General features: G+C 44.5%; 3 protein-coding genes across 6 annotated transcripts in view; all 3 read right to left on the bottom strand.

Annotated features, from left to right (window-relative positions):
• Positions 1–26,669, bottom strand: part of LOC147437319 (protein CYTOSOLIC ABA RECEPTOR KINASE 7-like) — a 45,783-nt gene extending 19,114 nt beyond the window's left edge. For 2 of the 4 annotated variants that reach the window (XM_086486869.1, XM_086486870.1), the window contains exon 1: positions 9,603–9,623. Coding sequence is in view for 1 of the 4 variants with exons in the window: in XM_086486872.1 (XP_086342998.1) it covers position 26,414 (1 nt within the window). In the remaining 3 variants the exon portion in view is untranslated. Of the gene's footprint in view, positions 1–9,602; positions 9,624–26,413; positions 26,495–26,517 lie in introns of those variants that run through there. The other 2 variants (XM_086486873.1, XM_086486872.1) reach the window with 2 other exon arrangements.
• Positions 8,683–9,540, bottom strand: LOC147437321 (uncharacterized). The gene has a single exon (XM_086486874.1). The coding sequence runs from the start codon at positions 9,538–9,540 to the stop codon at positions 8,683–8,685; it is 858 nt and encodes a 285-aa protein (XP_086343000.1).
• LOC147437320 (uncharacterized) lies at positions 9,722–12,717 on the bottom strand. The gene is made up of 2 exons (XM_086486875.1): positions 12,194–12,717; positions 9,722–11,961 (listed from the first exon to the last, which is right to left on the bottom strand). The coding sequence occupies exons 1-2, from the start codon at positions 12,704–12,706 to the stop codon at positions 11,860–11,862; spliced, it is 615 nt and encodes a 204-aa protein (XP_086343001.1). The 5' UTR covers positions 12,707–12,717; the 3' UTR covers positions 9,722–11,859.
• Positions 26,670–27,000: the final 331 nt, after the last annotated feature.

Below are 27,000 nucleotides of genomic sequence, written 5' to 3'. Positions count from 1 at the left end.
AGGAAAACTCAAATCCCTCCTTCGGGGCACAATCTCTGCTAAGCTCTCTCTGTGACTATGGTGCCTCAGACTCACGTAGAAGCAAGGAGTAGTGTCACGTGCACATGACTTTGTGAGCCACGTGGACATGCTTCATCGACTTCCACAGCCAATTTTGCACTTATCCCTAGATAGGAGTGTCTAAAATCCTAGGAGGATTAGTACCGGCAATTTTGTGAGCCTATTCATAGGACCTGCATGTACAGATGAGTTCATCATCATCATCTGCGTTTTCAGCCCTGCTTTGCGCGATAGATCGGCTGCTTTTTTGCAGCCAGATCTGCATTTTTGCAGCTAGCTTTCAGTCCTTGATTCCTCTCACATCGGGAGCGCAAATCAGCCCCAGATCTGCCCCTTGGTGGTCATCAAAAACCCCTCATTGAGACGGATCCAAATATGCATCAAATCAGCCCCGAAGGTGCTTCATTTTGAAGAGTTATTGCGGCAACATTTCCCATTCGAGTCAGTAGAGTCTACATTGAGGTATTGCATGTGTGTACATTCCATTTGCACAATCAAAAGCAAATACCACATTGGCAAGGTTAAGGGGACCCGGGGACCCTTGAGAGGGTTGGTTGGGACCCCATCGGGTGTCATTCTCCTCTTCTCTTTCTCTCTTTCCCTCTACACATCTCTACCTCTCTCTCTCATTCATTCTCTCATTCTCTCTACAAGGGAATAAAAGGAACCAGAATTCGTGCTAAGTAGCACGAATTCAAGCAAGGAAATAAGTAAAGATTTGTGGAAGTATAAAGTCTTGCATGTGTGCTAAGTAGCACACATTCAAGCAAGGAAATAAGTAAAGATTTGTGGAAGTATAAAGTCTAGATCTTATCACCATTTAAATTCCACTGCACCTGACATTGGTATCAGAGCTTTGAAGATGGGGTTTAAGGTTACGTCTCAGTGACACTCTTCCCACTCTTGGAACAGCAAGCTTGCCATTGTCTCGAAGATAAGTCTGCGACCTTCCCTGAACAAAGAGCAAAAATCCTTGCATGGTCAAGACTAATAGTGATATGGAGACCTCCCCCAATTCCAAAGGCGAGCAAGTTCCCCTTTTGGATCTTCCAAGCAGTCCTCCCCCTGCCCCTCCATCCTTGCCACTCAATTCCATGGATTCCATGATGGAGATGATGATGCGGCAAGAAGAGGCATGACGACAAGAGCGTGTGGAAACGGCGAGGCGAGAGGAACGTCGATTGGCAGCCGAAGCCGAGGCTCGCAGGCAAGAGATGGCAGCCATGCGTGATCTCATCACATCTCTGGCGGTCCGATCAGATTCCCCATCCTCGGAGCCGGATTATAAAAAGCTTGCCAAGACCATTGCGGAGGCGACCAGTGCTACACGAACGAACAAATTTCCTAGAAGATTACGTATGATGGTAAGATGGATCCTATTCTCATCTATTCTTGGTTCCATCAATTTACATCTTATTTTGCAGTTGTTAAAAAGTATGATAGTAACAAAGTCCTATACATCTCACAGGTGATGTTATCACTTGGAAGAATGAGTGGATGAAGAAGAAGGAAGACACCCACAAGGCGGCCCACGCCAAGTCTCTCCTCGTTCCCCGTCTCGAGCTTTAGTTGGGAGGAGTTCAAGTAGGATCTAAAGACTCGCTTCTTGCCTCCACAATACCTTAAGCGACTGAAGGAGGATTTTCGGGCTTTGTCTCAACAAAGTAAACTTGTGATGTCATATGTTAACCATGTGTCCTAGTTAGGTAGACAATTGAGGAAATCGGATGGGGAAAGGTTGCAGGCCTTTCTCTTTGGATTGGACCACTCGATCAAGTTTGACGTGGAAGCTGGTGGTCCAAACACATTACAAGAGGCGATACGCTTGGCTCAACTCCAAGAGACGAAGCACAACAAGGGCAAGCTCAAGACAGCCTACAGTAATGGTAACTCTTCCTCTCATGATTCCTCTAAAGACAAGGACAAAAATTCTAATGGGAATAGTAAAAATAATAAGAACTCTCCAACTTCTCAATCTAATTCTCCATCTCCATCTCAATCTAAGAGTGACAAAGCTAAGGATAAGGGTAAAGGAAAATCTGATAAACCGCAACTCAAACCTGATGAGAAAGTTGCTCAAGGAGTCGTAGGTGGTCAATTAAATAAAGAAGAACGAGCATTGTATGCAAAGGAGCGTAGGTGTTTTCATTGTCACACAGTAGGTCACATGAAAAAGGATTATCCTAAGAAAGAATCTAAAAATGAACCCGTTATTGCGTCAACTTCTCACTCTACCCCTCAAGTGAATGCTATGAGTGTGATAGAGCAAGAAGCTAAGCATGAGGGAACTTTTGTTGAGGATGAACTCATAATATGCTATGGACGTGTTAATGGTCAAAGGGTCATTGTATTGTTTAATTCTGGAAGTTCTCATGATGTCATAAGTGAATCTCTTGTGAAACGAGCACGTCTTCAAACTTCTCCTATTCCCATCATTCTAGTGCAAGGTTTCTTGGAAGGCATGGACGCTTCAATCTCTCAAGAATGTAATGAATTGATCATTCAACAAACCCAATTCACTCGTCGTTTTGTAGTCTCTAAACTCGGAGGATATGATATCATTTTGGGCATTAAGTGGTTTCGTATGTTTAAGCCCATTGTCGATTGGGAGAAGTTCACGCTTCTCATCAATGATAATGTGTCGCAACCCGTCCTCATTCGAGGCGAGAGCGGTATTCCCTCTCGTCACTCACGTCAAAGCTAAAAGAGAGCTACATCGAGAAGCCCCAGCGATAGTCATCTATGTCAACCCCACAGCAAGGAACTCGGGTATTCCTGACAAGTATGGCGAGTTGTTGCCAAGTTTTGAGCACTTGTTTCTCCAGGATGATCTTCCCCCTACCTCCCTCCCGAGCAACTTGAGGATCATATCATCGACCTTGTGAACAGAGCACAACCTGTAAGTTTTCATATCGTTTGAACAAGGCTAATGAACATGAGCTAGAGCGCCAACTAGGTGAGTTGTTGGATAGGGGTTTTATATGTCCTAGTGTAACTCCTTTTGCAGCTCCAATTCTGTTTGTTCGTAAGAAAGTGTTGGGGTTCTTCAACACATGACAAACTAATATTGAAACACCATTGCTCACAATGAATCAACACAAGAAGCACTTCAGACATAGCAGAACTTGCACACAAACAATTTCAGGTTGAGCAGAACACTACACATAGATAGATTCAGACCTAGCAGAAACATAACTAAGCTTGATTCATTGAAGAAAACACACTACATCAAAACACGCTACATCTCTCAGACTTTGCTCCCACAACTCTCTCGCCATGCGCACTTCTACCCCCAAAGTCATAAGACAAAGTCGTTGTAACTGCCCAAAATAATGTTCTTGGTATAACCGTCTGACTGAGCTATTATCAGACTAAGAAAAATCCGACAAAGCATTACAATATCCCATTCAACACATGGCACGTTCCGGTGGTGGATTTTGAAGAAATCCGACTCATATCCACACATCCCTTGATCAAAAAGATATAGAGTAAGACTGAAACCAGCCCGTAGGGCGGTAGACTTTGGCTTTCACCCGAAACTTTACTTTAGACTTTAGGACACAAAAGAACTTCACGAATAAGCCTGTGATTGGAATTCAACACTTCAAGATAAACCACGGCCTGGCAGCTAGAGCGCTACCAAGCAGACAACGACACCCAGCTGGCCCCAAAGACTGGCGTCCCTTTCGGTATTTCTTTACTCTTATTATACTTGAGAAAAACCTGTAAACTTCTACAAGCTGTCCCACATTTATCGGGCTGAAATTCCTCTACTCTAACCCGATTTTGGCAACATAACCACAGTAGAAGTCTCCACAGACAAAATCCCAAGTACACTGACTTTCCACGCACTTTACAGCACTTCACAAAACCTGGTGAGAAATTGCAACTCGTTGAATTCTCTGTTTCGCGCTCCGGTCCGCGTGCCGATCACTTTTGTGGATAGCCCTTGAGCTCTCGCATCTGTAGGGTCACTTGCCCCTTGAATTAGATGAGAATCCTCGCGGGAAATCTCTCAAAATTGTCCTGTACAAGCACCCAATGCTTTCTCCCCTAGCAAATAAACGATCCGAACGCTTGCACCTAACCCTCACCAAGCTGTCCAAACCTGTCCATGGCTGTAATTGCAGGTTTTTGACCCAATTTCGCCAACATAACGGTGCAAAAATCCCTGTAGGCCAAAAGTACACGTCAAGGACACTTTCCCTTGCAGTATGGAAGCTTTCCAGTGAGCTGCAAGTCAATTTCAGCATGCTGTAATTTTCTGTTTTGCCACTATTAGGTGCCTACTGCCTTATACACTCATCCCAAGGCCTTTCTAAGGCTCCCCTGGCGATTCCCTGCAGTTTAAGTGCGAAACCCTAAACCTGCAGAAAAACACAGCAGGTTGTATTCTGTGTTTTGGACCGTTTTGAGCCGAGCGAGCACGCCTACGTGTGTCTCAGGTGCTCCCGCACGCAATGAGACAGTTTCCTTTCAAATCTAACGAGTTTTCACGCGAGAAAACTCTCCGTTTGCGCATTCCTTCGCTATGGAATTGTGCGTACTTGAAGGGGATTAGCAATTAGCTAACCCGGTTCTTGTACAGAAGGCTCTTGCCTTGGCAAACACATAAACCCCCAATACTGTACATGGTCATCTGAGAAGCCCAACTAGTGGGGCATTACCATATGTGCAAAGGGGAGAGAGATGCAAGAGAGCAAATCATCGTGCTACATAGAGCAAGGGAGAAGGCAAGCTTTCCATTAAAGCTATGATCACCTGCACCCACTACTCAAACACACACTATAGCACACTAATGGGCAAAAATTAGGCCTCTTGTGAAATGGGCGCCCCCTCTTGCTGATGCTTCTGGCAGATGCATCTGGAGCCGCCATGTGTCCAGTTTGCCTCTTTTGAGTTAATTCCCTAGTACCCACTGACTTATAAGTGTAGCGAGGGGCCTAAATGACTTTGAACTGAGCCTAAACACCCTTTTACTGCTCGGATTCAAGTGCCGATTAGCCCGACCAACTCGTGGTGACCTGATTGCAGGTGAAACTTTCGGCCGTCGTTCGTTTCACACTGGTCATACAATGTCCAGCCATTTGCAACTTCAAAAAGAGGGTCCCAAAAATTAAACAAAAATCATCAGAAAGAAACCAACAACTCAAGTTAGCAATTGCCACGTCCTCGTGACATACCGCCCTCTTAAAATCGCAAACGTCCTCGATTGCATGCCATAGATGATTTAGTGTGGTAAGCACCCTTTTATCATCGCATGTATCGGCAAGAAAGACTGTCAAAACATGTGTACAAATGAGTGAACGAGACCTTCATACTTTTATCAAACAATGTACACTGCTATTGCACTGAATCAATGAGTACATTTGATGTGCTAGTTCTATCATTACCCCTCCTTTGCATACATTGGGTTGGGGCATACGTAGGTTGTAACCCAAAGGCCTCAAGGTAAAAGCTGCAATACATTTGGTGACTCTGACAGTTCATGCTCTTCCATCCACTTTGCATCCATAGGTGGATAGTTCTTGAACTTCACCACATAACATCTTGCAACCTGTCCCTTAACTTTTTACCTGTGCAAAAAGCTCTTGCCTTTGCAAACGAGCATAATTCCACAACACTGTAGCGTACTACCCACGACAAGTAAGCTCAAATTTCAAATGATTTACCAATGCATCAAAGAGTCCAAGCAATCACCTCAGAGAATCAGCGAGCAGCGTGCCACCTGGCAGACCCACATCACTCCCGCACGAGATCTAGTGGCCAGTCTACCACCGTGAGACCTCTCCCTATCTCATCTTGGTTCATACTTGCAAACCCTAAAAACGTAGCAGAAAATCAGCCCTAATTTGACCACTTTTTGGCAGGGCGAACACTGAAAACGTTATGTAGGAACATGCGGAATTTTTTGTCTGTCCTGTGAAGAGGAACCCTCTTCCTTGGTGTCATCCCTCTTGTCAGCCATACTGTAATTCCAAGTTCCTGTGCTTTGTGTCTTTTCTCAAAAACCAACCAAGGCTTACTTCTTGAGGAAAAAGTGATTCTGTCCCGCCAACAGAACCATGAAACCGGCCCGTAGGGCGGTAGACTTTGGCTTTCACCCGAAACTTTACTTTAGACTTTAGGACAAAAAGGAACTTCACGAATAAGCCTGTGACTAGAATTCATCACTTCAAGACAAACCACGGCCTGGCAGCTAGAGCGCTACCAAGCAGACAACGACACCCAGTTGGCCCCAAAGATTGGCGCCCCTTTCGGTATTTCTTTATTATTATTATACTTGAGAAAAACCTGTAAACTTCTACAAGCTGTCCCACTTTTATCGGGCTGAAATTCCTCTACTCTAACCCAATTTCAGCAACATAACCACAGTAGAAGTCTCCACGAACAAAATCCCAAGTACACAGTGACTTTCCGTGCACTTAAGAGCACTTCACAAAACCTGGTGAGAAATTGCAGCTCGCTGAATTCTGCTCCGATCCGTGTGCGATCCCTTCTGTGGATATCCCTCGCTCTCGCACCTGTAAGTGACCCCCTTGAATTAGATGAGATTCCTCGCGGGAAATCTCTCCAAATTGTCCTCTACAAGCACCCAATGCTTTCCCGAGGCTCCCCTGGCAAATAAACGATCCGAACGCTTGCACCTAACCCTCGCCAAGCTGTCCAAACCTGTCCATGGCTGTAATTGTAGGTTTTTGACCCAATTTCGCTAGCATAACGGGGCAAAAATCCCTGTAGGTCAAAAGTACACGTCAAGGACACTTTCCCTTGCAGTATGGAAGCTTTCCAGTGAGCTACAGGTCAATTTCAACATGCTGTAATTTTCTGTTTTTCCACTGTTAGGTGCCTACTGCCCTGTACATGCATCCCAAGGCCTTTTCGAGGCTCCCCTGGAGATTCCATGCCATTTAGGTGCGAAACCCTAAACCTGCAGAAAAACACAGCAGGTTGTAATTCTCTGTTTTGGACCGTTTCGAGCGGAGCGAGCACGCCTATGCGTGTCTCAGGTGCTCCCACACGCAATGGGACGGTTCCCTTTCAAATCGGACAAGTTTTCACGCGAGAAAACTCTTCGTTTTCGCATTCCTTCGCGATGGACCTGTGCGTACCTGAAGGGGATTAGCAATTAGCTAATCCGGTTCCTGTACAGAAGGCTCTTGCCTTGGCAAACGCGCATAAACCCCCAGAACTGTACATGGTCATCTAAGAAGCCCAACTAGTGGGGCATTACCGTATGCGCAAAGGGGAGAGAGAGATGTGCAAGAGCAAATCATCGCGCTACATAGAGCAAGGGAGAAGGCAAGCTTTCTATTAAAGCTGTGATCACCTGCACCCACTACTCACATACACACTGTAGCACACTAATGGGAAAAAATCAGCCCCCTCTTGAAATGGGCGCCCCCTCTTGCTGATGCTTCTAGCAGATGCATCTGGAGCCACCATGTGTCAAGTTTGCCTCTTTTGAGTTAAATCCCTAGTACCCACTGACTTATAAGTGTAGCGAGGGGCCTAAATGACTTTGAACTGAGCCTAGACACCCTTTTACTGCTCGGATTCCAGTGCCTATTAGCACGACCAACTCATGGTGACCTGTCCTTCCCAATTGCGGGTGAAACTCTCGGCCGTCAGCCATTTCACACTGTCCATACAATGTCCAGCCATTTGCAACTTCAAAAAGAGGGTCCCAAAAATTAAACAAAAATCATCGGAATGAAACCAAGAACTCAAGTTAGCAATTGCCACATCCTTGTGACAAAGACCAAAAAGTTATCCATAAACCAACTTCATCTTGTTGCTCACTCAACACTTGCTTGAGCAGTTATAGACTCCGACTACATCTTTGCAACAATCTTTGGATCAGCAACAGGTACTTCAGAGTCAGTAGCAGCTGCCCCAGGCACCTGCACAGCTACACCGGCACTCTGTTCCTTTTCAGTCTCTTGCTTTCCTTCTTCCACCACTGGTCTCTCTGAAGATGCTCCATGCTCTGGAATTTGCTTCACCTGATCTGGACTTCGCTTCTCCCGCTCTAGCACTTGCTTCACCATTTGCTTTGCTTTATACTCTTGAACCTGCTTCACCCAAAACTCCCTCTTTTTCTTTAACTGGTCAATCTCCACCAACAAATTTGCTTCATTAGCACTCACAAAACCTGTTTAAACCATTTCTCTAATGGATCTCCATGCTTCCTGCATACTGTTCGCCATTTTCTGCCTAACCACTTGAACATCTCCCTCAGACATCAATACTCCATTGACATCAACTTCCTCCTGTCCCAACACCTGCTTCTCCAAATCCAGCAAAGGCTTCAACCTCTGATCAAGCATTTGATCCAGGACCTGCAACTTTGTTTTCTTACTAGCCAACTGCTCCAACTCATGTCTCACCTTGTCCTCCAAGGTCTGAGTCCACTCCTTGAACACACCCAAAGACATCTTCACTCTGGCAGCTCACTCTGATGCTGCATTAACATTTCCTGCACTTCATGCTTATGCTTACTCTTCAATGTCTCCACCTTCAGACTCTCCACCAAATCTGTCTGTTCCTACAACATTACTTTTGCTACACCTGTTTCTGCCACACACTGCATCTGATTTTCTAACTGAATTTGTTGCCTGCTCAAAATATTTGCACTTCTGATAGCATCTTAACAGCCATGCCAAAATCCTCTATAGTGACACTCCCTTGAATTCTTTGAACAGTTTTACCTTCAAAGTTCATTTGCTTTGCCACATGTAACACACCAGTGTCCAGCTTCCTCTGTTTAGACAAAGTATATACCTTGCCCGACTTGGTTGGTGTTTGCGCTTCCAGTTCAGGGTTAGGAATTGCAATGTCCAACTCTTTCATAGATTCTACCAACTCTGGAGTTTGCACACACCTAAGAGCCTCTTCTTTTGTGTACCCTGCCTGCACCAAGAACCTAAAAAATTCCAGCTTCTCCTGATCACCTTCCAAACCTGCTGGTAAGTCAGACTTCTGAGTAGACAACTGATCTTCCTTCACCACTGCTGCTTTACTAGAAGAACCAGGTATCCCTTGCTCCTTTGCATCACTTTCCTCTGCTGGAAACTTCTGAGCATAACTAACCAAAGCAGCCAAATAAGCACACAGTCTACTATTATTCTGAGCCCTCCTCCTATCAGACAAGTAGACTTCAAGAGAAATCCTCTCATACAGCCAATTACCCCAATTAATTGTACCACCCTGCTCTGCAAAACATAGAGGAGCATAGTTTTCTTTTGACATATAATCGAACTTTACCAAGAAACACAACCTCTCCAAATACCACTTTAATTGTTCCCTTCTTGCATAATTTACATTCTTCAACATATAGTACCTCCTTCCACCTTCACTAGCCCCAAACTCCTTCAACAGCAACTCCAAACATTTAGGAATCATTGTAACACCTTTCAGTGGCAGCTTAAAAACTGTTGCTACAACTTCAGGAGTTAAAGAGAGAGTTCTAGAAATCATGCCTTTTGTTTTTCTGAGAATATCCAACAGTGATTTAGCATAGTAGTTGCATTTCCACTCACCCCATGATAGAGACACAAATGCCTTCAACCCTATCCTCTGCAACCAAACAGCATTCGCCTCCGCCTTGTAATCTCTTTCCACTTTGAAGTCCATGAATGGGTCCATCAGAGACTGCTGGATCTTCACTGTGCTGAGGGGTGTTTTTGTCACAGCATCCGCATCGGCATGCCCTTCTTCCTCCACTTCAGGGCTCCTAACATCGACACTGAGGACAACTCCTTTTCGACGAGGTCTCCTTGGCCGCTCATCCTCCTTAGGCCCGGCTGCATGGTGATGATTTGCTTGGTCTTTACCATGGCTGAGGAAGGTTGTCCAACGGGAAGGTACTCGGTAAGCTTTGGTGGCAACATGTGAAAGACACGGATGTGATGGAGGTGATAGCTCACACCTTCGATTAGCACATGACACACACAACGTCTTTCAAAAGGCACTAATCATACATGAACTTCAATGATTTTAGTTATGGAGAATCAGCGCTCAAACCAAGAAGTATTTAAAAATTTAAGTAAGCTGTCGACTTTTTATGCATAATCATATGAGTTTTTGTCAATTTAGAAATTACCTCATTCCAAAAATGAGTTCCCCTGTCACTAACTAATTCAACAGGACATCCAAACCTGATATTATGATAGAGAAACCGAGCCACACTATGAGCTTTGTTATCCTTGAGGGCTACAACTTCCACCCATTTGGTACAATAGTCTATTGCAACCAAAATGTATTTGCATCCCTTGCTTGTAGTCGGCTTCATAGGTCCCACAAAATCCAGTCCCCACTTCTGAAAAGGTTCGAGGGCAATATACGATGATCAGACATCCTATGTCTGATCATCCTATCCCTAAAATCAGGCTGACCAAGCTTCTGGCAAATCACACAACTTCTAGCATGGTCATGGGCATCCTTCAACACTGTGGGCCACCATAATCCAGCCTGTAAGAACTTTTTACCTATAATATCCCCTCAAAAATGTCCTCCTGCAGCCCTTGAATGAGCTTCTTGAAGCACAGCCTTTTGTTCAAAGTCGGGGACACATCTCCTAATCACCTAGTTGATTCCTTTCCTATATAAGGCTCTTGCAATCACCAAAAAGGGTCTACTTTTAAGAGCAAACTTCCTCCTTTGATCAGCAGAAAATCCTGTTGGCATAGTTCCATCTGTCAAGAATACCAACATCTATCTGATCATACCATGACTCATATATGACATTGTGTACCTCAAATAACTCTGCATCTGGCAAATCATCATTAATGCCTATTGGATTTTCACCTGTCTCCAATCTACTTAAATAATCAGCAATACCGTGTTCTTTACCTAGTGTGTGAACAATGACAAAATCAACTCTTGTGACAACAACATCCATCTTGCTAATCTCCAGGTTAACAATGGTTTCTTAATCAGATACATCAATGCCTGGTGATCAACATGAAAAATCACCATGTTGCTCAACAAATAATGCCTAAATTTATTCAAAGCATACACCATCCCAAGAGCTTCTCTCTCATTTACAGCATAGCTCCTTTCAGCCGATGTCAACACTCTACTGTCATAATACACAAGTCTAAACCATCCTCTGATCTTCACCTACATGAGAACAGCTCCTATCCGATGCATCAACAAAGACATGAAATGGTAATGTTCAATCTGGAGATTATAATATTGAAGCTACTGATAACATCTTTTTTAACATATGGAATGACTTCTCAAATATTGGATAAACCTGGCATGCCATTTTACCTGTCCCACAAACCTGCTAAACTCCTTAACATTTGTTGGAACATTAGCAGATTTAATAACCTCAACTTTCTTTTCATCAATAGACATCCCTTCATTAGACACCACATGTCCTAGTAGAACTCCACTCATTACAGCCATCACACTCTTGTATGGGTTGAGTGATATTCTAAACATCCTACATCTCTCAAAACACAACTTCAGATGATGTAAGTGTAAATCCTTCTTACCAAAAATTGAAAAATCATCGACAAAGACCCTCATAAAATCTTGTAAGGTTCAAATGTTTTATAGGCTGTAAAGTTAAATGGTGGTCCATTTTTTAGTCCAAAGTTCATAATTGTAGAAGCAAAAGCTCCCCCACTCTGTAATAAAAGCGGTTTTATGTTGATCCTCTTCTGTCACCTTGATCTGATTATATCCTGAAAAACCATCCAAAAAGCTATACATCTCTTTCCCTGCTAACTGCATCTAATATTGCATCACAAAATGGCATTGGAAATGGATTAGTGATGGTAGCTGCATTTAACTTCCTGTAATCAACACATACTCTGATCTTGCCATTCTTCTTGGGTACCACAATGATGGGTTATAACCATGTAACTTCATGGATTGGCTTGATAAACCCTACAACCAACAATTAATCAATTTCTTGCATGACCTATTGAGCAAAATTTAGATTCATCCTCTATCGTTGCTGCACAATCGGAACTACATCCTCTTTGAGGTTGATACGATGCTGATGCAGATAAGGATCAATTTTGTTTACCTCAAAATAGTCCCATGCAAAAACATCTTTATACTCCATCAATAACTAGAACACATCATGCAAAAATTATCCATCCACATGAATACTTACCTTGACCATCTTTGGATCCTCCTCGGTTCCCAAGTTGAGCTCCTTCAACCCATCCTGCTTAACTCTGTTGGAGCCTCCAAACCTTTTGTTGTAGATCTTCTCTGCCATATCCCTTGCTTCCTTCTCTTCCTGTGCTAGTACTTCTTTTGAAGTAGAGGCTTCATTCTGATCTACCATCTGTATCAATTCAAATCCCTGTATTTCCTGTCCAGGAACTAGCTCAGGGTTTGTTTCTATTGACTCTTCTTCTTTATGCAAAATCCCTTCCACATCAACCTCAAATACAAGTACAATTGATGGGTTGGCCTTCAAAAATGCTTCCTCCTCATCATCTTCAACTTCCTCTACCAAATTTATGGTTTGAGCATACAATGGTCTCTCTTTGAAAGGAATGTTTCTCCTCCCCAGCATAGGTATAGTTACCACCTTTTTACCTTTTTTCAAAACAACCTTATCGTCACCCCAATCCTGCTTAACTTTAGCCAATTTAAACCAAGTTCTTCCCAATAACATCTCATAAGAAGCAGCTCCCTACTCCATTTTCAAAACAACAAAGTTGAGAGAGAGAGAGAGAGAGAGAGAGAGAGAGAGAGAGAGAATCAAATTTTCTCAGGAAGAGAGAAACTGCTTTTTGCACAAAAAAAAGAGGGCTCATTCTTACACCAAGAATATAGGACATTTTTAGTGAGGGTGCTGATTTTAAAAGGGGGCAACCGATTTTGGAGGCTGCCCTCTTATATTTAAGGGTTGCCCCATGAAAAGCCGGCGACAAACCGATCCTTTTAGAATTGTTTTATAAACTTAAAACTTGGTCAAGTGAACAAATGCTCACATTTTCACTAGATCGTCGAATACTTCTATTCGATGCTCTAGTCATCCATCCGATGTGCATGGTACTAGGCTTACTGTCACGAGACAAGCACCACATGCCAACGGACAAGAACAGATTGAACAACTTTAAGCACTTCAAACAACAATTGAACTGAAAGAGGTGCGACACGAGACAGGAAGTGGCGGAGTTCCACGCCAAGAGAGCAGTGGCCCCAAACCTTGGCGCCCCTTTCGGTATTTCTTTATATTTCTTGAATTCGGTACAATGCCAGTACTCACGCTCTGCACATTCACCCGGAAGAGTGCCAGAGACTGAGCCCTCTAATAAACATATTTATAGGCCCTTGGCCTATAAAAAGCAGTTACATGAAAAGCATCAAACTCAAAAGCATCTGGTCTTCAAAAGCTCTAGCGCCAAAAAGTTGCCGCCAAGTCAACAATTCAATGTAAAAGATAAAAGTCCATACAGCCTGCCACGTCATCAGCGTAAATTGCAGGCGTCCGTACAGCTGCCACATCATCAACTTTTTCGCAAGAGATTAGACGTGTCTGTGGTTCCGCTTTGTTTTAAGGGCTTTAGGTCCCTTGGGCTGTCACCAGCGTGTGACTACTATCTATCCTTTTTGTTGATTTCTTTCTTAATATCTATTTACTTTCACTTTTTGGAAACACCCCTCGGGAAATCTAACTGCCCTGCATTGCATAGCTAGTGTGGAACTGTCCAGAGGGAGTCCAGGCCTGAGGGCAAGAGAGCACTAAGGTTGGACAAGGACTATGGTTAGCCAAGTGGGGTCATTGACTAGCCAAAGTGGAATCCTTTGCTACAGAGGCTACATTTCAGTTTTGGATGTGGCCGTAGTGTACAAAGAGGGTCGGATGACCTAGAAAGATACAATGGCAGTATCTCCTAAAATTTAGGGAACTGCTATTTTGGGACCTGAAAATGTGTTGACGTCATTATCTTCGGAATGACAAGGGGAACATTTTCTTACTCTGCCGTGAAGTCAACTGGGCAACCGGTTGGGATACTTTTAGACGGCAACCCCGAAACGGGAAAATGCTTATAAATGTGCCAAGTGGCACCTTCTGGTGCACTTTCCTCATGCAAGAGAAGGGGGCGCTGAATTTGAAGAGAAAAGAGGCTCATTTTCAGCCTGTCACAGGTTAAGAGCTATAGAGTGCTTGCTTTCCCTCCTATGTACAGTGCGGTGCCAGGAGTGATGCCCTGCACGCTACGCACTGCCCTCTCTCTCCCCTTTGGTAGTATGTTATGCCCCTCTAGTGGGCTCTTCATTTGACCAATGTACAGTTGTGTGGGTTCATGCGCGATTGCCGAGGCAAGAGCCTCTTGCACAGGTACTAGATTAGCTAGCGGCTAATCCCCCCGCAGGTACAGGTGAATTCGGAGAGGTTTCACGCCAGAAATCTCGTCCGATTCAAAGGGCAAGTAGCCCTACAGGTGCGGGAGCTCGAGGACTTGCTACGGATGCAACCGGCACGCGAAACGGAGCCCGAAACAGTGACTTACAGCCTGCTGTGTATTTTTGCAGGTTTAGGGTTTTGGCCCTAAACGGACCCTAATACCCCCAGGAGGTTCGGGGATGCAAGGGGACCGCTGTACAGGTGATCTGGCGCATTTTCAGGGCTGAAAACAGAGAATTCAGCGTGCTGCAGATTCTCGCCAGGTTTTGCAAAGTGCCCGTATGCGTCGGGAAAGTCGGCCAATGCGTGGGAATACTGACCGTGAAGGGTTCTAGTACAGTTATGCTGCCGAAATCGGGCTGGAACAGTGGAAATTCAGCCGAGTTTGTGCGGGGCAGCTTGTAGGAACCACAGCATTTATTCCCTCTTTTGAACAATAAAGAAATACCGAAAGGGGCGCCTAAGTTAGGGGCCAATCTGGTGTCCGTCTACTCATACAGGTGCAATCTAGCAGCCTGTATCCCTCTCCCCTTTGTTGTGTCTTGAAAGTACAGGTAAAATAGACGACTAATAATGGGTGAAAGCTAAATCAAGGTTTAAAGTAAAGTCTACCGCCCTTTTTGGATTGAACAGGCCGGTTACATGGTTCCATCGACGGGATTAAATCACTTTTTCCCATAGAAGTGAGCCTTGGTTAGTTTAAGCTTGAAGACACAGGAGATCATAGACCAGACACAGGGAATTGCAATTATGGCTGACAGACAAGATGATGTGACTGAAGAGGTTTCCTCTTCACAGGGTCAACAGACACATGAAGTGGGTGAGTCCTCAAGACCACCACAGACAGATGACGATATATTCAGGACCCAGTTGGCTACTGCTGTGGCTATGTTCACACAAGTAATGCAGAATCCGAGGTTTTTAGCCTTTCTGCAACCTCCTGTTCCGTCTCAGCAAGTTGGGTCACTGGATCATATTCAAAAGCCTGTTAAGGCTCGAGCACAGGTGATTCATACCGCACAGTCAATGGAAACACCTGTACACTTGACGGAGAACATGCAGTCTCCACGACCTATGCCTAAGGTGCAAGAACAGGTGGCTGAGATGCCAGTCTTTCAGGCTGTACCAATTCAGCCCGCCACCTTTCAGCAGCCTATAGCTGGTTCTAATGGGCAGGGAAGCAACCTACAGGCTATGCAACAGGTCTTCCCACCACCTTCAGTACACCCTGGCTATTTTGGAGGTGGATCGGTATTCCAGAGCATGGCTGGTCATGCACCTGGAAATCAGTTTTATACGCCAGGAACAGTGTTCGGGGGTGCTCAAACGATGATGCCTAACCCCATGTACAGTGTCATGGGTATGCAACCAGGGTTTCAGAGCACTCAGGGCCAATTTGGGATGCCCCAGGCAAATTTTGGTATGGCTGGAATTACAAATCAGCAGCCAAATATGGCATTTCCAGGTCAAGTTAATAGCGGCCAAGGAACACAGATGAACCCTAATAGTGTTCCCATGTTTCAGTCACTTCCATATGACAATTTAACGCCGCTGGAGAGGCCAACTCCGTACAAAGAAGGTGGCAAAGGTGTGTCATTCACGACCTTTACAGGGTTTGATGACAGGAAGAAGGCTCTCTCATTTCTCCAGCAGTTTGACAAGGCCTATGCAGGGGGCAATTTTACAGAGGCTTCAAAGGTCCGCAAGGCAGCCACTTTCTTGACAGGGAATGCGGGACAATGGTGGACAACTTTATTGCTTCAAGGGCAAGCTCCGTCCACATGGATTTACTTCAAGCAGATTTTTGCAGCAGCATGGTTATCTGATGACTTTGAAGCAGATGTCATGACAGAATGGCACCAGCTAAATGCTGCTACTTGCAGAAATCTGGATGATTACAATCGGAAGTTTTGGAAAGCTCTACTTCCAGTAACTTCCTATAGGTTTGTGCCATTGACTGAACAGATTGAAAAATACTGTTGTGGCCTACCCAAAGGATTGAGAAAGTACTGCACGAAGACAAAAGTCACTACTTTGACGCAGCTCATCGAGGTAGCAAACACTGGCAATGGTTTGCTCAAGGGAGAAGATTGTGAATTTAACATTGGCGTCAAGGCAGGATCAGGCAAGAAAAATTCAGCCAAGAAGCACGTTCCCAATGAGGCTCCTAAAGGGACTCAGGAGTCAGCCAACGCAGGGAAAGATAAAGCTACGGCTGAATCAGAAAAGGGACCAGCAAAGAAATGGAAAAGACGTTTTCCTCGCAAGTCAGAAGAGCAAAAGAACGTCCTTAGGACAGAGAACAAATGCTTTATATGTGAGCAGCCTGGCCACATTGCTTACAACTATCCTACAAAGAAAAGGCCAGTTGATTCTGATGACAAGGAAGACAGGAAAGGAAAGAAGCCCATGGCTGGTCTAGTGCCAGATATGGTGGGCGACAAGCCAAATTCAGATGCAAGTGAGCTTTGCAGAGCATGGGGAAAGGTCAGGGATCAAACGGTGCTTATCTTCTTTGATCCAGGTGCCAAAGCCAACTTCATTTCCCCAGAATTGGCTTCAAAGTTGGGAATCAGACCTGAAGAGATGGGGTATACAGCAGAGGCAGGTTTGACATGTCCTGGCCATACAGAGGCTGTGACACCCATCATTGGAAAGTTACGTCTACATATCCAGTCCTATGTAGATGCTGAAGAATTTTACATCATGCCACTGGACGGATGTGATGTGTTGTTAGGTATTCCTTGGTTATTTCGTGTACAGGGAATCATGGATGCCTACAACAAAAAGATCACTGTACAGAGCAGGGGAAAGACTCATATTCTGGATGTAAAGCTTAAAGGGGAGTCTATTTCTACTGTATCAGCTTCTGCTATTACTTCTGTAATGAAAAAGCATCTTTCTGCGTACTTGGTTTTTGCACGTGAAGTGTCAGATTGTGATGAATCAAATTTATCTGTGCTAGATAAAGAAAGGTCAATGTTTTTACAACAGTATAGTGACTGTTTTTCCGATTCATTACCATCTCAATTACCGCCAGAGAGACCCGAGGACCATGCGATAGATTTGGTGCCAGGCAGTAGCCCACCAAATAAGCCTCCGTACAGGGTTAGTGCGGCTCAGCAGAAAGAGATAATGGGCCAAGTACAGGAGCTGTTAGAAAAGGGGCTGAATCAGTTCATCTCCATTCTGTTCTCCAGTGTTGTTGGTGCAGAAAAAGGATGGCTCATGGCGTATGTGCATCGACTACCGTGCACTGAACAAGAATACCATCAAGAATAGGTTCCCTATACCTAGAATTGATGATATTATGGACAAATTAGAAGGAGCAGCTATGTTTAGCAGGATAGATCTAAAGAGTGGGTACCATCAGATCCGCATTAGATCAGAGGATGTGCACAAGACTGCTTTTAGAACGACGTTTGGCCTTTACGAATTTTTAGTGATGCCCTTTGGTCTCACAAATGCTCCTGCTACGTTCAATAGGATGATGGACAGAATTTTCCGTCCACACCAGCAGTTTGTTGGTACATTCTTTGATGACATGATAGTCTACTCAAAGAATGAAGAGGAGCATAGGCATCACTTGACCATTGTGTTCAAAGAGCTACGCAGTCATAGGTTGCTCATCAATGCAAAGAAAAGTGAGTTTTTTCTAGAAGAGATTACTTTCTGGGACACATTGTCTCAAAGGATGGTGTCAGAATGGATCCTGCAAAAGTTGAAGCGATCAAGTCATGGCCAAATTTGAAGACGGTGCATGATGTCCGAAGCTTTTTGGGACTATGCTCCTATTACAAAAGGTTTATCCGAAATTTCGCTGAGATTGCTTCACCTTTACATGCTCTTCAAAAGAAGGCAGTCACCTTTAGATGGACACAAAAAGAGATTTCAGCTTTTAATCTCTTAAAGGAAAAGATGACTTCAGATCCAGTCATTGTGTTGCCAGATCTTAGGAAGTCATTTGTGGTCCAGTGTGATGCCTGCGGTAGTAGCATTGGTGCAGTGCTAATGCAAGATGGCAGGGTAGTAGCCTATGAGAGCAAAATTTTGCAAGGGCCAGAGATGACCATGCAGGTCTATGAGAAAGAGTTACTGGCTGTGATTCATGCGCTCTTAAGTTGGAAACACTACTTGCTAGGTGCAGATTTCGTTGTCCAAACGGATCATCAGACCTTGCGATACTTCTTGACACAAACAAAGTTATCTGAGAAGCATATGCGATGGGCAAATATCTTGTCCATGTTCCATTTTCAGATTGTGCATGTGGAAGGCAAGAAGAACGTTGTGGCTGATGCCTTGTCAAGGAAGCCACAAATTTCAGCTGTGTCGATTCCTTATCATCATGAACTTGATGATATGAGAGAACAGTATGCAAATGATGAAGATTTTGCAAGGGTCTTCGAGCAACTAATGGATGGACAACGTCATGAACACTATCTTCTTAAAGACGGGTTCATGATGATGCATGGCAGATTGTGTGTCACAAAGCCATTGCGACGCAAAGTTATGGAAGAGAGTCATGTCCCACCGTATGCAGGGCATCGTGGTATCGATGCTACAGTTAAAGCGGTTGAGACATTCTTCTATTGGCCTACATTGAGAAGGGATGTGGATGCCTTTGTGCGAGAATGCCTAATATGCCAAAAGGTCAAGTTTGACAGGCAAAAGGCACCAGGGTTGTTGCAACCACTACCTATTCCAGATAAACCATGGGAAAGTATTTCTATGGATTTTATCTTTGATCTTCCGAGAACGCAGACAGGAAACGATGGTATTTGGACCATTATTTGCAGATTCACCAAACAGGCTCATTTTATTCTTGTCAGGAAGAAGATAAAGCCAGATCAGATGGCACGCTTGTTTATGAGCAATATTTTCAAGTATCATGGCATGCCACAGTCGATTGTTAGCGACCGTGATCCACGCATGACAAGTTTGTTCTGGAGAGGCTTGTTTGAGAATATGGGCACCACGCTCAAATTCTCTTCGTCATTTCATCCTCAAACAGATGGGCAGTCAGAAGAGGCAAATTCTATTGTCCTAGATCTGCTGAAGTGCTATGTGTCAGAGCATAAAGGAAAGTGGGAGTAGTATTTGCCATTGGTGGAGTATGCATACAATAATACAGTGCATTCATCAACTGGCAAGGCACCCTTTGAGATAGTTGAAGGTGGCAAGAAAGTTCCTCCCATACTGCATACAAAGGACAAGATATTTGAAGCAGATAAGTATGTTCAGGACATGGATGAAATGTACAAGAAGGTCAAAGTGGCCTTAGAAAGGACTCAGGCAAAACAAAAGAAAGCAGCTGATCGTCACCGTCGTGAAGTGGTATATTCACTTGGTGATTGGGTGCTTTTATGCTTTGAAAAGGCAAGGTTAAAGAAGATGAAGGGCAAGGAAAGACTGTTTCCAAAGCTCAGCATGCGTTACTAAGGACCTTTTCAAGTGTGCGACATAATCAGTGATGTTGCATATAGGCTGAAATTGCCTGACAGTTGGAAGATTCACAATGCGTTTCATGTGAGTCTTCTCAGACCCTATGTGGGTGATGTGCCAGAAGATATGCCAGCTGAACATCAGCCGGAAGTCGAGGAACTTGACGAGATCTTGGTCCCTGAACAGATTTTGGCACACAAAGAAAGGAAAGTGAAAGGCAAGGTTGCTAGGCGTTACTTGGTAAAGTTCAGAAACTATCCACCAATGGATGCGAAGTGGATGGAAGAAGGTGAACTTGCAGAGTCACCAACTGTGTTATCACTTTACCTTGAAGCCTTCGATTTGCAACCTACCTTGACCCCTTGAATTTCAAAGCTAAATGGATTGTCAGTGTGACAATGGCTTCTGAAACAAATGATGTACATGGTATTTAAAGTGAGCTCAAATCAAATACCTGTTACATGAATGTTAGAGCTGTACAGATTGTCAGTTTGGCAATTGCTCTTATGGAATGTCCAAAAGTTTGGTTAGTGCTATAGAAGTGAGTATTTCTTGTCAGTTTGTCAAGGATACAGTGATTGCTTCTATTGAAGAGTACATGTGTAACTGCATTCTTAAACTGTCGGTTTGGGTATGCTCGAAAGTGTTACGGGATCCAACGTGTACTATAAGACAGTGGCAAAATGTGCAGCTACCATTTTGTCATTGGAAAGTTAGTGACTCAAAGCAATGGCAGAGTCCGCAGCTACCACTATGTCATTGGGACAGGGTTCACACGCAAGCAATACATGAGTCGACGAGGTGTTGAATACACCAGGGTTGACAATGAGCATGTATGTGTCGTATATGTGTCGACAGGTGTTGAATACATCAGTGTTGACAGTAAGCATGTACGACATAGATGCAAACGAGGACGTTTGAGATTTCAAGAGGGGGGTATGTCACCAGCGTGTGACTACTATCTATCCTTTTTGTTGATTTCTTTCTTAATATCTATTTACTTTCACTTTTTGGAAACACCCCTCGGGAAATCTAACTGCCCTGCATTGCATAGCTAGTGTGGAACTGTCCAGAGGGAGTCCAGGCCTGAGGGCAAGAGAGCACTAAGGTTGGACAAGGACTATGGTTAGCCAAGTGGGGTCATTGACTAGCCAAAGTGGAATCCTTTGCTACAGAGGCTACATTTCAGTTTTGGATGTGGCCGTAGTGTACAAAGAGGGTCGGATGACCTAGAAAGATACAATGGCAGTATCTCCTAAAATTTAGGGAACTGCTATTTTGGGACCTGAAAATGTGTTGACGTCATTATCTTCGGAATGACAAGGGGAACATTTTCTTACTCTGCCGTGAAGTCAACTGGGCAACCGGTTGGGATACTTTTAGACGGCAACCCCGAAACGGGAAAATGCTTATAAATGTGCCAAGTGGCACCTTCTGGTGCACTTTCCTCATGCAAGAGAAGGGGGCGCTGAATTTGAAGAGAAAAGAGGCTCATTTTCAGCCTGTCACAGGTTAAGAGCTATGGAGTGCTTGCTTTCCCTCCTATGTACAGTGCGGTGCCAGGAGTGATGCCCTGCACGCTACGCACTGCCCTCTCTCTCCCCTTTGGTAGTATGTTATGCCCCTCTAGTGGGCTCTTCATTTGACCAATGTACAGTTGTGTGGGTTCATGCGCGATTGCCGAGGCAAGAGCCTCTTGCACAGGTACTAGATTAGCTAGCGGATAATCCCCCCGCAGGTACAGGTGAATTCGGAGAGGTTTCATGCCAGAAATCTCGTCCGATTCAAAGGGCAAGTAGCCCTACAGGTGCGGGAGCTCGAGGACTTGCTACGGATGCGACCGGCACGTGAAACGGAGCCCGAAACAGTGAATTACAGCCTGCTGTGTATTTTTGCAGGTTTAGGGTTTTGGCCCTAAACGGACCCTAATACCCCCAGGAGGTTCGGGGATGCAAGGGAACCGCTGTACAGGTGATCTGGCGCATTTTCAGGGCTGAAAACAGAGAATTCAGCGTGCTGCAGATTCTCGCCAGGTTTTGCAAAGTGCCCGTATGCGTCGGGAAAGTCGGCCAATGCGTGGGAATACTGACCGTGAAGGGTTCTAGTACAGTTATGCTGCCGAAATCGGGCTGGAACAGTGGAAATTCAGCCGAGTTTGTGCGGGGCAGCTTGTAGGAACCACAGCGTTTATTCCCTCTTTTGAACAATAAAGAAATACCGAAAGGGGCGCCTAAGTTAGGGGCCAATCTGGTGTCCGTCTACTCATACAGGTGCAATCTAGCAGCCTGTATCCCTCTCCCCTTTGTTGTGTCTTGAAAGTACAGGTAAAATAAACGACTAATAATGGGTGAAAGCTAAATCAAGGTTTAAGGTAAAGTCTACCGCCCTTTTTGGATTGAACAGGCCGGTTACATGGGCCCCATCGGACGAGGTCCCATAAGTTGGTGGGAGCTCTTCTTTAAAAATAGGCCACTTGGCAAGACTCTGTAAGTTGGTAAAACTTCTTCTGCTGCTTCTGCTTCTTCACTTAGACACGTTGGTTTCCGTTCTTCAGTGGCTTGACACGTCAGCAGTTTGTGACATCCCCCCTTCTTGAAAGAAAGTAATCGTACGCGATTACCATATATCTGCAAAACAACTCAAGTTAGCTCAAAAATTTCTGAGGGTCATTACAAGCGACATTCCGAGGGACGATTACTTTTCTCAATCCAGATCAAAGCTCTTGATATCATGGGTCGTTGGTTTTCAAGAAGTATCTCATCCAATAAGGAGTCTCATTCCAGATCGAAGCTCTTGATATCCTGGGTTGTTGGTTTCCCAGAAGTATCTCATCCAATAAGGAGTCTCATTCCAGATCGGAGCTCTTGATATCCTAGGTCGTTGGTTTCCCATAACTATCTCATCCAATAAGGAATATTTAGTGGTTGGCACATCACAATGCAACACAAATGCATGTTACAAGACAACGAACAGCGCCACTCAGCACTCCCCCAAGACAGACGATCTGCGGTATGAAGCTACTCAACGACTACCTCGTCACTCCTCCCGCAAATAACCTAAAAAGGTAGGGGCCACGAGTTCAGAGGACTGGTACAACCAAACGCTCCCCAGATCGCAGCCTGCGTCGCTCGGAGATTCAAGCATACAACCAAACGCTCCCCAGACATCCCGTCTGCATCGTTCGGAGGTTTTCCAGCATACAACAAAACGCTCCCCAAACACCCCATCCGCGTCATTCCGAGGTTTTCAAGCATACAACGAAACGCTCCCCAGACATCCCATCTGCGTCGTTCCGAGATTCAGACAATACCAAAACGGCATTTCTCACTACTCCACCCGAGAGTAAAATCACCAATCATTGAAACCGGTATTAAAACTAGAGTCAAACAGTTCAAATCGGCACCAAGACAGGTTTAAAACAGATACCATCTATTTCAAACAATTTCCAAACAAGATATCCAAACAAGTTCTCAAACACAACTCAAACTTGAAAAGCAATCTCGACATCAGTCGAGCTCGAAAAGACGACTGGCTTTCCATCCTAAAACCTGCACCAAAATTAGGGCTAGATTTCTTCCATAAGGTTGTAGCCGACCGCAACATGGTTCATAAGCTCTTGAACAGTTGAAACAAGCCTAGACAAACAATGTTCCTCTGGTGGTGATGGTAGTTCCAAGACATACCAATCATATTGGACCTCCAACTCGAGAAGAGACACCTATTGAGAGATGTCAAGTTTTAATCTGCTAGGGTTTCTGTGGCAAGCATTTTAGGATACCCCACTTTGCCAGAAGTTGCGATCCGAAGGAAAATGTCTGAAGGCATGTAACTTCGAGCAAAATTTTCTTGAAAGCTTGCCAAGTCCTTGAAGTGTGCGGCTTGGTAGCTATAAACATCCACCACTACATGGCATTGCCTCTGAGAAAAATAGCGGCTTGAAAAATAAAATCCTTGATCCTTCTTTGCAAGTGATCTTTATGGCTTATGCCCTGTAAGATAGAGCAATGCAGACGGGAGTGCACCCGTTGCGCGATGAAGTAAGGGTGGGAGTGGCTAATAAGTCCGGGGTCAGGACACGAAGATACTTCAAATAAAATTCCATTAGACTTTGGAAACGCCGGTTTGCTATGTCTGCTCTTTGGTGGGACCGGTATACTTTCAAAAAAGCACTTCAAATAACAACTGAACTGAAAGAGATGCACGACACGAGACAAGGAGTGGTGGAGTTCCATCGCAAGAGAGCACTGGCCCCAAACCTTGGTATACCTTTCAGTATTTCTTTATATTACTTGAACTTGGTACAATGCCGGTACTCACGCTCTGCACCTTCACCCGGAAGAGTGCCAGAGAGTGAGCCCTCTACACATATTTAGAGGCCCTTGGCCTATGAAAAGCATTTACATGAAAAGCATCAAACTCAAAAGCATCTGGTCTTCAGAAGCTCTAGCGCCAAAAAGTTGCCAGCACAAAACAAGGAATTCCGTACAACTACCACGTTAGCAGTCCAACGTAAATGCGGAAGTCCGTACAGCCTACTACGTCATCAACGTAAATTGCACGCGTCTGTACAGCTGCCACATCATCACCTTTTCCACAAGAGATTAGGTGTGTGTGTGTGGGGTCCCGCTTTATTTTAAGGGCTTTAGGTACCTTGGGCCCCATCGGATGGGGTCCCATAAGTTGGTGGGAACTCTTCTTTAAAAATAGACCACTTGGCAAGACTTTGTAAGTTGGTAAAACTTCTATTGCTCCTCTTGCTTCTTCACTTAGGGTTTAGGCTCCTTGGTCGGGATCTGCAAGTTGGTTCCGTTCTTCAGTGGCTTGACAAACCCCCAACAACTTACAGGAGCCAGCCGAGGGGCCTAAACCATAAATAAAGCAGATGCTTTTAGACTTCCGTGCTTTTCATGGAAAGCTTTTGAGTTTGGGCCAAGAGCCTTTAAATATGTAACTAGGGTTCTCTCTCTGGTATTATTCTACCGCGTGGAGAAGCCTAGAACATTGTGTCACAAATGGGTGACGTGGCATGCTCCTGGACACACTCACCGAGTGGCAGCAGACCTGGACACACCCCAAGTGGCCGGCATGACACGTGGTAGACATTTCTGGATTTTGCGGAGCCAAATCCGCTGACAGACCGCGGAAATCCCGCTTTTTGCGCTCACTTGCTGACGTGGCAGAGCGTACGGATTTTCGGAAAATACGTTGGCTGAATTGGCAGCTTTTGGGCTCAGTTGCTTTATTTTTGAGAAGCTTTTCGATTACTGCTTTTGGGGCTCTACTTTTGGGCATCCCTTGTACAAATAAATAAGTGGGTTAGGCCCTCACTTCTCATAGCATCTGGACGTAGAGTCTGAGAGTGAGCACCTATGTACTTTAAAGACAAATTAATACAAAAAAAAAAAAACGAAAGGGGCGCCAGTCTTTGGAGCCAATATCTCTAGGCACAAAACTACGCCGGGCCGTGTCGACTCAAGTGTGAATTGTGAACTCTTTTGAAGTGAATCTCTGCTGTCTCGCGGTAGAATCTTGACTTGGGGTGTCCAAGTTTGTGACACATTGTACCTTTGTGAATCAATAATAAAGAAATACCAAAAGGGGCACCAGTCTTTGGGGCTAGTGCCACCTAGAGGTGGAACTCTGCCACTCTGTGTCTTGCATGGATTCTCTCTTTCTCTTTACAGTTTTTTCAAAGTACTAAAAGTATCGCCAAGTATGTAGATTGCAATTCTCTCTGTCTGTCAGCCCAATCCCTCATCGGAAGTGATTACAGTGGTATCAAACCTCAGCTTGCTCCCTTGCCCTCTACAAATCGAAGCACGATCCAAACAGCATGATAGAGAACATGGAGATTCTACATAATTTATTTATTTTTCCTTTTAAGGAGAAAAACTCGTCCTACGTCAACCTACAAATGGAAGCTATGAAGTGGGGTGAAGAAGAACGACAAGAGGAGGAGAAGAAGAAACAAGAGTTCGTTTTTGGCCTAGAAAGCTCTTGTTTTTTTGTGTTGCAAAGGCGTCTAACAATCTAGTGCATCAAGATTACTATTTGAATGAGATAACTGAATATTGTTGTGAGCGCATCAAAATTTTCCAAGATGAGATGGCTACTCAAGTGCATCGAGACTTCCTTGCCAGAACAATGAGCACGTAGGCCATAAATGGACAGCCAGTCAAGATGGATTAACTGCTTTGAACATACGTCTTCAGAGAAAATTGAAAAGCAGAAGTGTACATGTACAAAGCCACTTTAGACAATTGAATTCATGAACAGGGGAAGCAACAAAATAATAATGAAGCCAGAAAAAGTAACCTCCCTAGTAACAGCATTGCAGAATTTTTCTACTTTGCAACCAACACTGTTAAATCTGATTCTCAACTTTACGTCAAAATCAGCTATTAGTATATGACATGCCCAATAAGGCACCCCTCCCCCTCTCTCTCTCTCTCTCTCTCTCTCTCTCTCTCTCTCTCTCTCTCTCACACACACACACACACACCAAGAGAGAGGGAGAATTCGTACTTGCTTGGCTACTTAGAGTGGCAGAAGCAAGAGCAAGAACGTGTGTGTGTGTGTGTGTGTGTGTGTGTGTGTGTGTGAGAGAGAGAGAGAGAGAGAGATCTTACCCTGAAAGCGAAGGCGATGGCAGCAAGGTGGAAACTCCAAAAGACGATGACCACCCTTTGCTTACGAATGCTGCTACCCAATATACATTTTGAGTTGTAAAATTCTACGCTGCAATTTTCGTGTTAAAAGTGTACGCTGAAATGGACACCACTAACGTCAATTTTTTTCGGCTTCAATTTTTTTCGGCTAAAAATTGCTGAAGGCAAGGGTTTTATTGGCCTAAGCGACCCACATCTGCAAGAGAAGTAACCACACGTAGCTTAGGAGAAATGCAATGATCATACATTACTCGCTCTCTTTTTCTATGCCAACCTTGGGCCAAGAAATGTTACCAAGAAGCCATAATCAAGTTACATGTATGCAAGCTTCACTACAACACTCCGTGCGTCGATACCGACGACTCAAAGTTTGTTTTAAAAGTGAAAAGCCTTGGTATGAACGTCGAAACAAGCATCGACATCGTATCACTGGTACACAAATCG

Source organism: Adiantum capillus-veneris, chromosome 17 (genome assembly GCF_014529385.1).
Source record: "Adiantum capillus-veneris isolate H3 chromosome 17, ASM1452938v2, whole genome shotgun sequence".
Lineage (NCBI taxonomy): Eukaryota > Viridiplantae > Streptophyta > Polypodiopsida > Polypodiales > Pteridaceae > Adiantum > Adiantum capillus-veneris.
Note: the sequence above shows the minus strand (reverse complement) of the source record. Positions and strands in the feature narration are given on the sequence as shown.

What these genes read in the sequence shown, in the direction of transcription:
- LOC147437321 (XM_086486874.1), bottom strand. Translation starts at nt 9,540, where the DNA reads ATGATTTCTAGAACTCTCTCTTTAACTCCTGAAGTTGTAGCAACAGTT.
- LOC147437320 (XM_086486875.1), bottom strand. Translation starts at nt 12,706, where the DNA reads ATGTTATTGGGAAGAACTTGGTTTAAATTGGCTAAAGTTAAGCAGGAT. An exon ending in AGGATCCAAAGATGGTCAAG is followed by an intron (nt 11,962 to 12,193) that starts GTAAGTATTCAT and finishes TGTTGGTTGTAG; the next exon opens with GGTTTATCAAGCCAATCCAT.